This window comes from Meles meles, chromosome 1, assembly GCF_922984935.1.
Source record: "Meles meles chromosome 1, mMelMel3.1 paternal haplotype, whole genome shotgun sequence".
Lineage (NCBI taxonomy): Eukaryota > Metazoa > Chordata > Mammalia > Carnivora > Mustelidae > Meles > Meles meles.
The window spans coordinates 145,761,943-145,774,944 of record NC_060066.1 but is presented as its reverse complement, the minus strand read 5'-3'; the positions used below and the strand labels follow the sequence as shown (position 1 = coordinate 145,774,944).

The 13,002-nt window shown below is 31.6% G+C and overlaps 1 protein-coding gene across 8 annotated transcripts in view; it reads left to right on the top strand.

Annotated features, from left to right (window-relative positions):
• PRKACB (protein kinase cAMP-activated catalytic subunit beta) overlaps window positions 1–13,002 on the top strand; it is a 121,764-nt gene that overhangs the window by 71,178 nt on the left and 37,584 nt on the right. The window contains exons 1-3 of one of the 8 annotated variants that reach the window (XM_046006775.1): window positions 1,128–1,236; window positions 9,835–9,858; window positions 11,170–11,193. The exons of 2 other annotated variants lie outside the window; for them this stretch is intronic. In XM_046006775.1, coding sequence (XP_045862731.1) covers window positions 1,227–1,236; window positions 9,835–9,858; window positions 11,170–11,193 — 58 coding nt within the window. In that variant the 5' untranslated portion in view covers window positions 1,128–1,226. Of the gene's footprint in view, window positions 1–1,127; window positions 1,237–1,519; window positions 1,828–9,834; window positions 9,859–11,169; window positions 11,194–13,002 lie in introns of those variants that run through there. 5 more of the 8 variants (XM_046006784.1, XM_046006798.1, XM_046006809.1 and 2 more) reach the window with 5 other exon arrangements.

The following is a 13,002-nucleotide window of genomic DNA, read 5'->3' as shown; positions in this document are numbered from 1 at the left end:
AAGCTGGATACTTTCCCTATTCATTTCCTACAGTTTGCCATTTTTATTGACAACATCATGTGTGGGATGATTTTTTTTTTCTTGTCTCCTCTGTATATCACGTCAGCCCTCTCTGGCAGCAAAGCTGCTAGTTGTCATGGCCAGCCTTACCTGATAGAAATACTGCACTGACTGAGCTGTTGAGGGAACAGGAGCAGCACTAAGCAAGACCACCACACTTCCACTGTTCTTATACAAAGTTTAGCAGTTTTTCATGAATACATGCTTCTCGATTTGTTGTTTGTGATTGCTAGATTTCCAGAACCACAAGGTTGTTGTTTTTGACCACTTTGTTCAGTTTCATATTTGTTTCTTAGAGAAAAGATTTGCTGACTTACTCATTCCTCCATCACCAGAAGCCCTATCTCACCTGGCAGCTTTCAAAATGGCAAGTTCACTTGCTGAAGTTCCAAACTTAATAAGATACTATTCTATAGAGGGCGCCTGAGTGGCTCAGTGGGTTAGGCCGCTGCCTTCGGCTCAGGTCATGGTCTCAGGGTCCTGGGATCGAACCCCGCATCCGGCTCTCTGCTCCGTGGGGAGCCTGCTTCCCCCTCTCTCTCTGCCTGCTGCTCTACTTGTGATCTCTCTCTCTGTGTCAAATAAATAAATAAAAGAAAAAAAGATTTAAAAAAAAAAAAGATACTATTCTATAGATCCTTTGTACCATTTTGTTACAAAATTTAGGTCTCTAAGAATCAGAATAGTCTATTCCCCATGTTATCCAGTCTGCCCACCTTGCTATACAACTGTCATCATCATCTTTTTTGATGTAAGGGATTTTACATATCAATAGTAATCTTAAGTAACTTTTTGTATATTTTTCTCTTTTGAAAACCACTAAGTGGCATCTGACACTGTTTGTAATGCTGAATTTAATGGAAGTTTATAAATAAATTATTTTATGATTCTGCTTTATAAACGAAGGAACATATAGGGTTGTTTTTTGTTTCTTCCATAATACAGAATGTTTAAATGGTTAACATTTGTGCTGCAGTATAGCTTTCTGGCTCATGAAAAATGAAAGCTATCAGCGATCTGGGCAATAAGATTCATCGCCAATAGTCACTAGCAACAGCACACAGCATTTTAATATCAGTGAGGTCCACAGCTAGCAGTAAGAGCTGGTGTAATTGAAAGACGTTTAGGTGCAATCATTCTGCTGTTTGTTCCTTACCAGGTTCATCATGGGATTGTGTGAGTATTTGAAGAAAACAGCATTTTTTTTATATCTTTGAAAGATGTAAAAAGGGTAGATAAGTGCTTGAATTTAAGAAACGTGGTAATTTTTAAATCATGTGGCTCTAAAATAAAAAGATATTTTATTTGTCTTGCTTGATTAAAGCTTTAGAAAAGCTACTCCTTGGTTACAAGTGAACCGATAATTCTGGTCTAATGTTGCCGTGGTAACAACTCATGCTGATATAATTGAGAACATCTTATACATCCTGGTTTGAACATTTTCTCCCTGCCATTTTGAGTTGTTCTAGTGGTATATGAAGGAGGCTACGATAACCAGCTTGAAAGAAATTAAATCTCGTTATATACGTCTTTGGCATTAATCTGATGTTTACTAGTGATATCTCATGCCGGGCAGTTATGCTTTGCTTCTAGGGGCTTTTCTTTTTTAAACAAAAGAAAGCTATTTTCATTTTCTGTGTGCTGCATGTTCCAGTGTATGTGTTTACACCATCGGTTCGTCTACCTCTAGAGATTAGCATAACTCCCTTTGCTGTTGGATTGTTGTTTTGAGCAATGTTTTGGAAAGGTTGATTTTCATCATGAGTGGTAAGTATGCTCTCTGAGCCTCTGCAGCTATATGTTTTAAAAATATTTAAATATAAAAGGAAAAAATATTTTCTAAAGGGGAAATTGTAAAGCCAGAGCTATATTGAATTACATTTTCTGTTAATGCTTTTGCATTTTGGCATTATAGTAATTTGCTTTTAAAATCCATTGAGAACTGTGAATAAGTAAAACCACTATTAATAGTCAATGCCAATAACCAGTCTCTAATTTTCTTTATGGTTTGATTTATTGTAGTCATTAAGTACTGTTGTTATTGTTTTACAAATGAGTGAGTATTTTAAAGACCCACCATGATAAGAGAGGAATTTCTTTTTAGTATATGATCCTGAAGATAATTAAACTTTCCATTTATTGGTTTATCATTCTAATATTAATTTTTGTTAGTTTATTTTTTATATTTTTCAAATATTAATCTTTAAAAAATATTAATCTTAAATAAGATGCTAGAATTTTGTTGATTTATTGGTTGCTTTTAACTACAGTTCTTGAGAAATAAAGATTTGATGATGAAATAAATATGTGCATTTTGGTTTTGGAGGCTTTGTTAAAATTTTCAAAGATACTGTTGTGGGGGGAAATAATTTGTTAGAATAAGTACTTTTGTGATCATTAGTTTCCTTTTTTGTTTTTATATTGACTTTTTTGGAAACATGTCCAAAAATGTTTTTTGAGAAAACATCCTACAGTATATACTGCAGTTTATCATAGGGTAAAAGCTGTTCACTTTAAGCCAAACCTGCAGCTAAAAATAGATATCCTGTTGTTAGAGTGAGAAATATTTGCTTAGAGCATAATTCATTAGCATCTTTTTGCTTAACTAAAAAAGAGGATGTTTATAAGTTAACCTTTGAATCAGATACCTTTTTAGGAGAACTTATTTTTTTTAATAATATGTAACAGTCTATAATTTACACTTAAAGGATTTGGAATTGGAATTTAGAACCTGAGAGAGTTGGATTTTTTGCTATAAAATGATGGAATTCAAAATAGATGTGCCTTTTCTTCCATAATTAGAGATCACCTCATTACTGCCAGTAATTTTTTTTTCATCCTGCCGCCATATACCATAAGTCTCTACAACACTGTTAGGTATTTGTTTATAAAATGATACTAGACATTAAAGGACATTTTTATATGCAAGATATTAAGAATTGTTACTCTTATTTTTCTGCTAATAGATGGATCCTTCTGATCTAGTTTTTGAAATTTGGGCTAATACTACAAAATCAACATGTTAACATTCCTTAGGATTTCTATGGATATCAAAATTGAATATACCTGGTTATCATACTTAAAATATTAGATTTCTTTGGCTCTAGCCAGTAAGTGTTTTTTCTTTGAAAGTTTTGTTTAAAACAGAATTTTTAGGTAACCACTGTGGTATTCTAGAGGTTTTACAGTTGGATGTATTGCTTTTAGCTGAAGAAAATTTTTGCTCCTTTTCTATTGCTATTTGTATTTCTCTTTGAAGAATGTATGGATTATTCAGATAATGTTTGATATACTTGAACATATTGGCTTGTCTTTATAGCCCTTTCTACCACAGGAATCTTACTAATCACAATTAGACATTCTGACTTTCTCAGTATTGTCCAATCTCAACTAATTTTACTCCTGTCAGAGTGGTTACAAGCCTTAACCATTTCAAAATGTGGGAAATCACAAATGAAGTGTGATTTTACTTATAAAAATAAGCAACTACTAGTCTTTTTTATCTGAGTTTATAGCTATATATGTGGTATTTATATGCATGTGATATTTTTCTAGTTAAAAAGCTATTCTTTTTCTCCTTCCTGCCTATTAAGTGTTAGCTTTCTCTGAGAATCTATCTTTGGCCCTCTCTTAATGCTATATTTTCTCCAAATGATCTCATCCATGCCCATATCTTCAGTTGTTACCTGAAGATTCAGCTCAAATGTGAATTTCCTCTTTCCATCCCAAATCTACTCCTTTTTCATCAATTCCAATTTCTGTTAATGAGCCCAGTGCCCATGTAGGAATTTAAAACAGAAACCTTATAGTAATTCCTAACTTGTTTTTAACCCCACCCCTGAGGCAGGCACTCAGTGATTAATTTTTATTGATTCTATATCAGAAATGCCTCAGGAATCACTCAATATTCTCTAGTCACACTAACACTGGGAATGCTTAAGATTAGACATTGTATATATTCTCAGTCCTACTCTAGAAATTGCTTCACTAGCCTCTCAGCTTCTAGTTTTATATTCCTCCAGATCATTTATTTAGCATGCTGCCATTTTTAAAATGCCAGTATGCCCATTTTGTGACCCAACATGAAAACTTTCAGTTATTCCTTATTGTCTCTAAGATAAAGGTTAAATTCCTTAAAGTAAAGTAAGTAAGATCAATCACCTACCTTTCTGGCTTTATTTATCTGCATCTCTCTCATAAAATTCTGACCTGGCCATACTATACTACATATAATTCCTTGCTACCTTTTCATATTTATATCTTCTATCATAAAAATTATGAAAACCAGTTACGCTTTTCAGTGCCTTAATCATTGACTGTATATAGAGTTAGGTGATTCCCCTGTACCCCCAAAACAGACTTAAAAACTATAACAATTGTTTGTATTATACTGAAATTATATACTGGCATTTCAGTTTCCAATCTCCAAACTTTGAACTCCTTAAGTCAAGGGTAGTGCTGGTTAATCTCTTGTTTCTAGTAGCTACCCCAGTGCACCAAATGTGGTAATGAATTCATAAATTCTTACAGAATAAATGAATAACAAAATTACCTATATTTGAGTACTTTTCTTACATTATCAATGAAAAATATCAGTCCTGTGTTTTAGTTTTTGATTCATATGCTTATCAGAACAAAACTAGCACCCTTATTTCAAAATTCCAGAAGAAAATTCTTATTGGCTAGCTGCAGTGAAGGGCAAACTTCTGAAGAAGCAGCTTAACCTGCTATGAATGACAGGAAAGTTATAGAGCTGAGCACAAGAATTTACTTAAGCTCCCCTTCCTAGGTCTGTATTTTCTAGATTAAAAATATAAGAATACAAAACTGGAAAAACAGTTTATCAGTTCTCAGTTTTGGAATTAAGAAACTGTACTTGAGGGGCACCTGGGTGGCTCAGTGGGTTAAAGCCTCTGCCTTCGGCTCAGGTCATGGTCCCAGGGTCCTGGGATCGAGCCCCGCGTCAGGCTCTCTGCTCAGTGGGGAGCCTGCTTCCCCCTCTCTCTCTGCCTGCCTCTCTGCCTACTTGTGATCTCTGTCTGTCAAGTAAATAAATAAAATCTTTAAAAAAAAAAAGAAAGAAACTGTACTTGACCAAAAATATACAGTATCAGATTGAAGATCATACATCAAATCTAACTAACAGTTTTACTTTGAGTAGCTTGCCTTTATGGAAAATTAATAAACAATAGTTCTACCCTCACTAACTTGAAGGGATGGATGAAGCTTATAGGAAAGGCTTTGGGGGAGATGAGTAGAAGATCCAACACTGGTGATTTCTTTCATTTTAAAACAGTTATGGGACACCCAAGAATTTGTTAAGCTATTCCAAGTTTAAAAGGTGGCTTTTTTACTTCCATATATATATATATATATATATATATATTTTGCTTCCTTATATATATATATATAAATAAATAACAGGGCTCTTCCTTGATGTGGTGGGTATCACCACCAGCAAGAAACCCTTTGGTACTGCCTCCATTCCCATTTCTGAAAGTCCCTGAATTTTTTAAGTGATAATATAAATATGTGCCAACTAAAAGATTTGAGAAATTGATTCTAACACAGCAAAGTAGGAGGTAAGATAATCCACCTTATTTGGGGGTGTTTGTAAAGTTTTGAAAGGCTTCTCATTGTTTATAAATGGATAAAAAAGAAAAGCAACAACATGGAGCCCATGAATGAGATTATGCATCATTAAAGGATAAATCACAGAATTTGAGAGGAAAAGAATGAACTTATATTTAGAAAATATGTTGGGGAGAGTTTAAAAATAAGAAATTATAAATAGTATCTGTGTTGAATTCTTAAAAATTCCAAGTGAACATGAATCTGTGTTCACTTGAAAGATAAGATTAAAAAAAAATTTTAAAAATGAAGAGAGTAGGATGAGAAGAGAGCTGTCTGACAGACAGGAATAGAAAAGAAATTATGATAAGGGATGGATATAAGAAAATGAACCTGGCATTTGCAGAACATAAAGCTGCATTAAAAGCAATAAAGAACAAAATAATCACTGCAGGGAAGTACATTAATGATGTAGAGAATTAGCTTGATAAAACCTACCAGGATCTAGGGGGAATGGACCGGATAAAAATTATGTTAGAGTAGGAAACGCTACAAATTGAATAAATAGCATTCCTTCAGAACAGATAATGACCAAAAAAATAGGACCAATAATAAAAACAAATATGATTCAGGGAAACTTCTTAGGTGAAAAAAACCCTGAATCTATAGATTCAATGAGCTCATTGTGTTTTGACAAAGATTAATACAAATACTAATACCTAAATATATCTTGATAGAAGTTTTTAATTTCAAAGATAAAAAATTATACAAAAATCAAGCTATCTTTGCATCTTACAACTTAACACAAAACTTGTCTTACAAAGAAAAAAAATCTAAGCATTTTTAGATTAGATAATTTTAAAAGCTTTCTGGAGCAAAAATTAACGATGATACAACAGCATCTAGGAATGCTAAATAAAATATAACAAGCATCCCTTTAAGTGAATACCTGAACTTACAAGAATATAATAGAAATCTTCAGTGTACAAAAAGTGAAGTGGTAAATGGAAACCATAGTTGTAAGGGGGAGCATACTTTAACTACCCTGAGGAGATTTTCTATCTTGGCTAACCAGAGGGCTTTCATTTTAAATGGCCTCACAGAGACAGAAGACAACTTATTTGATCCATGCATCTTCCGATTTCCTAGTCTCCTACATAAAGCCAAGATCCTCAAAGGATTATAACCTCAGTGAAAGCATAGATTAGAAAATAAAGCCTCTCTACTGACACAAGGAGAAAATAAGGAAGTTTTTATTTCTTGGCTTGGATTCCGGGGACATGGGAGGAGTAGGTATGCATGTGTGTGGGATTCCTCTCCTGAGAGTTTGTAATCAACTGCTTCTCCAGTAAATTTCATGTTTTAATCTGTATTAATTATGTAGTCTAAGAATCACCAATAAAATAAAATACATTATTGTAACAGTCCCAGGCTAGTAACATCTACTGGATGCCAGGCAGAAGCTAATACAAACTGTATCTTCAAGTCGAGCCCTGCAGGTTTCTCACAGATAAAGCTCAACTGAACTTTAAATTCACAATCCAAAATCAAAATAGATACACACACACTCTACTACAAAAAATATTCAGCAGATACAACAGGATTACACGCTTCTAAGAATGTTAGAGAGTAGAATTATCACAGGCTACCATTTAAAATTAATCGCATAAAAAAGAAATATAAGAGAAAAAAACTATGCATCTCTAACAGAATCTCAAAACATAGAAAATAAAGATGACCCATTTAGAAGGAAAAATTGTAAGTATATAATGTTTATGGATGTTTATAGAGAATGCTCACCCAGTAATTGGAGGATATACAGAAATTTATAGAACACTTAGAAAACTGATTATACAACCAAACATGTTCAAAATATTTTAAAGAATTGATATATGGGCCATGATCTCTGACCACAGAGCAATTATGTTTAATCAGTAAAAAGGACTTATTAAACGGATTAACAAACACACAAATATTACATTAAGGGATTTAAAAATTCAGATAACTCACAGGTCAAGAATAAACTCAATATAAAATTGAAATTGAGCTATGTATGAAAATTTATGGGGTGCAGCTAAAGCGGATTTAGAAACAAAGTTTTAAATGCTTACATCTGGAAAGGAGACATTCATGATGTAAGTATTCAAGTAAATAAGTTAGAGAAGGCACAGTATGGTTAATCCAAAAACAAACAAACTAATGAAGACATGAGCAAAACTCAATAAAATAGAAAATTAAAATCCATTGGAACCAAAGGTTAGTTCATGAGAAAGAGTTTTAAAAGAGCTGATGAGAACTATAGCTATTTAAGTTTTAATCATAATTAAAATCTTTATTCAAAACTTAACAAAATTAGGACTGGGCAGTTTTAAGATTAAGTTCTAGGATGAATTCAAAGAACAAAAATTTCAGTCTTGTACAAAATCTATCAAAGAACTGAAAAAGAGGAGAAACTTTTAAATTTATTTATTGAGTCAAGTATAGCTTTACAAGTAAATTATGGGAAAAGAAAATTAATTAGAAACATGTTCTCTGAAGTTAGGAACAGGAAAAGGATGCTCATTGTCTGTTTCTGTAAAGTATTGAAATGTTAGTCATAACCTGCACAATAAGACAATAAAAAAATGGAGGAAACAAAATTGTCATTATTCACAGATGATTCTCTGCATAGAGAATTCAAGAGAATCTACCAATGCTATTTTAGAATTAATAAGAGAGATACAGTAAGATCAGTATATAAACATCAACCATACATCAGCAAGAAACAAATGGTATTCTTTTAAAAATTCTCCCTTTACAATAGTAACCCAAGTCCTAAAGAACCTAGGACTATATCTAATAAAAATATAATAAGACTTGTAAGGAAAAAAATTATAAAATTTTACTGAGAGATATTTACCTTATCTTTAACAATAAGATATGATTTCATACCCATTATGTTAGTAACACATTTTATTAAGGATATGGATCATCAAAGATATGGTGGCAAAATAAACTGGCACAACATTTATTGAGGCAGTTTTTACTATCTAGTAAAGTTGAAAATGTGCATACCCCATGATCTAGGGATCCACTCCTAGCTCTATATTGTCCGGTAGCAAGACAGAATATTTTAATTTAGAACTGAGTGGAAAATCTTTAACATATGATTGTGATGATATAATATTTCTCTAAGGAAAAGTCTCAGTGGACAACTAAGAAAGTCAAGTACATTTCAAAGAGTACTTCAAAGATCGCTTGGGTCATTTATGGCTGTAAATTTAAAGTTTTTATTACAAAATCCTACAAGGAACATCTCCAAACAAACATGACTTGGAAGGCCTAGAAAATCCACAACATCCCTAAATCAAGTGCAAGTTGGGAGAGAAAGTATGTAAATGTCATTAGTTGTGAATGATTACACTATGTGGATTCATGGTGTATCCATTTCTCCATGTAGATACTAGTTAAATAAATTAATATGTTTCTATAATTTGATCATTTAAATGTATATGTTTCACAAAAAAATTTTATTTGTTAACAGTTTAGTGAAAGTTAGTCAATTATACTGTTCACTTGTAACCAAGACTTGATAATTAACCAATTAAAAAAATAAGAGAAAGAATAGTAAAATAGATATTATAATAGGAAATATAATTTTCATTGCCTATTAAATTTCTAAATACCCTTTCACATGTGACTTTATGCATGACAGCTACATGATATCTTAGTAAACAAAAGTAGGCATGGTTCCATCCACTGAAGTGCACAAATACAATTGTAGTAATTAAAATTGTTTTTTTTATATTCCCTATCACTTTTAAAATTACAGTGAACTTGCTCTGAGTGAACATGCTTGAAAATGGTGAGGCAAATTAAGTGTCCCTTCAGTAAAGTGATCACAACTGGTCTTTACATTTAAGGGATAGAATATATTTCATTAACAGATTTCCAGAATAGGGCTTGGTTGGTTAAAAAAAAAAAAAAAAAAAAAAAAAAAAAAAAATATATATATATATATATATATATATATATATATATATATCCAGAGAATATGTTGTAATCCTTAGATAAAACACTTCTGAATATGTATGCCCAAGTATTTTTTATTCTTTTCCTATGTGTAAATATACTAGTGAACATATACGAATGGGTTACTTCTTGTGGGTATGTTATTTTATGTGTTATTTAATCTGTTTAACTTATTTATTCTTTTTGACCAAGCTCGCAAATCATCAGAAGCATCTGGTAGGAAACTGTTTTTTACAGAATAATTCTGTTGCTTTGTTGCTATAAACTGGATTTTTATTAGGTATCTTGTGGCAATTAGAATGTTTTATATTTAGTTTACTGAAAATATTTGTAGTACAGTGTATGTGTTTGGGGGTTATTCTTAGAAATAACAATTGAGGAGCTCTAAAGAGGTGGGTGTTTGAAATAGGGGTGACAGAAGACAGACTATTACACTCAACTAGATTTACACTTTCCAGAGGTTTTGGAAAGGATTGTACTGTTCTGTTATTTGTTGATAGAACTTGGTATTTTCATAGGTAATTAACCTCAGTTTCCATCCTGTTCTGCATTTTCAGATATACACAAAATAACTCTTAAATAGACTAATGCTTTCATTAAGGTAAAGGAGAAAGATAACAATAATTTAATTGCAGGGAGATCAGGAGGCCCATGAATTACAATCTCTTCAATAAGAAAAAATTTTAAACTATTACTACAAAACATATTAAGAAACATACCATTGTTTATAATAACTTTCTCTTTTCCTAATGGGAAATACTAGAGGAATAACCTTCTTCCTTATTCCCTGCATAGACAGCCATCAAAGTTTAAACCCCAGGCCTTAAACCCTAACCATTAAATGCTCCTTACTTCATCTGGCCCCCTCTTCCTTAGCAAATGATCTTGCTTCCTGTTTCCCAGAAGAAATGAGTCTCGCAGGTGTGAATAACTTAGTTTACTTCCATTCCTTTCTACACATTGAAAAGCATCACCACGGCAAATACTTTCTCTCATGATTGGGCACCTTCATACTTATACACTTCTAGCTCAGTTTCTGGCACCACTAAACAGTACTCAATAAATGTTATTGAGAGATTGTTAAATGAGCACCAAGGAAGTAAATGCCTGAAAGACACTAATGTCTTTCAAAAGGGAGTTACAAAGTGTTATAATTAATAGTGTTGTTCCTTCAGTGAAGTTTCGAATAAATAATAGAAGTCCAATGATGGCATTGCAATAGTTACAGGGTGTGTATTTCAGTATACACTACTTAACGTTATTAGCACTATTGCTACAAGTTTGTTAGTTGTTTTAAGGAGAATTAGAATGGTATTGATTTTGACACTAAACAAAAATTACTGTTTTTATTTCTTTACCATTTCATTTTAAAAAGCCCTCTTCGAATATGTCAAAAAATTGAGTTTCTATAATAAAGTTTTATTTCTGTTTATAATATTCTAAGAAAATGTGTATAGGTGACATCATGCTAATATGTTGATTTTGTGAGTGTTATTTAATCACTGTTTATTTTTTTTTGGATACAAGCTTGCTCCTCTTCAGAAATATCTGGTAGGCAACTACTTTTTAATAAAACAAATGTTACCTTTAAACTTTTTATCTGGTTGTTTGCAAGTTGTTATGCTCCTTATAAGTTATATTTTTGTAAAATATATAGAGTTAATAAAATATTTTAGTTGATAGAGGAAGTGGTTTAGTTTTATATTGAGTTGGATTTATAGAAATGATTTATATTGCAGTTTCTTACGTGATATTTTAGAAACAACAAATATAACACGAAGTAGTTGGAGTTGTACAGGGTAGCAGAAGACAGATTAATACACACCACTTAAATTAGATAACCCAGGTTAATGGATGGTTTTTTAAAGAAAATATCCTGTTGTAAATTTGGAACAAAACAGCTAATATTTTAATTGGGTATTTACCTTAGAAAGTTTATAGTCTGATTTGTTCTATTTTCTGATTGTTTCCCTTTATTTTTTCTGACATATATTAACTAAAAGTTTAATAAAGTTGTGTTTTTACTATAAAACATGTGTTAATAAGGGAAATGCCATTTATCTCATTACAAAGAAACTGGAGAACATAACATCAGAGTAGTTGTAATCAGTATAGTAATGAATTTCTAAATTCTTCTTACAAACCGTCAACAACAACCTCTTTTAAGCATTGTATAGTGCATACTATAATAACATGCTCTTTTTATAATAAGCAGTAATGTAAGTATATTTAACATAGAATCCAAAAGTACCCAATAAATACATTTATTTTGAAACATTCTTACTCATTGTAGGATTATCTGCATAACATGGAGTAAAGATACGCCATACTTGACTTTTTAATGAATTTTCCTAATGTTTAAAATGAACTTTGTAATCAATTTTTAAGCTGTGTCCTGTGTATAAATATATTCAAAAATATTTTGAAGGCGAAAAGAATTAAATTTTTTATGTACTTGAGGAAACACATAAAATTGTCATTTTGTTTCTTCTTTCTTTATCTCATGAGTGTGGGTAAACATTCAGTCCTCTTTGTAGGAATAGATTCCTTTGGTATGCTCATGTCTTTTGAATGCAGTGTGAGATCTTTAAATGATACAGATGGAAAAGAAAGTAAGTTTATTTGGAAAAAATGTATAATTGAAATGTGTACTCCTAGGAAGAAATTGATTTAATTTTTGGTAGTCCTTTTCATTTTTTGTAGTACATTATTGACCAGTACAGAACAAAATATATTTGCAGAAAAATTCTTCATTGAGATCTTTTCCTAAAGAAAGTTACTAATCACCATTAGGTACTTAGTTACCCATAATCATGTAGCTAAGAAGTATTAGAGCTAATATTCTAACTTAGCTATCCCAACCTCCCAAACTTGTGGCTGTTTCAGTACATCAAAGTGGTTTAAATGGTTAAATTTAGATATTGCATACCTATTAGAATATAACAAGAAGAGCAAAAAATTTGAGAACTTCAAGTATATGCTTTAGAGGGAACTCTGGATTGAATGTGCTGCAGTATTTGAATTTGGCTAACTCTCCTACCGCTTATTTTATTAATTAGCTGCCAATACCTTATGTCAGTGGATATAAAATTTTTAAACAACTAGAGAAAAACATTTAGAAAGTGAAATTCAACATTGTCTAAAAATAGTAAAAACCAAACCGAATACATATGGTTCTAGATTGCTTATTGTTCGTTATTCATAACCAGCATATTGTGAAATATTTTATTTCTGGTGTTTATATTTGTAAGATGTATATTTAGGTTAACTTACATTTTTACAGAGTTAACTGTGTTCATCTTTGTATCTAAATAGTGCACATATGAACTAGAGATTTTATGTTTGTATATATACTTATGT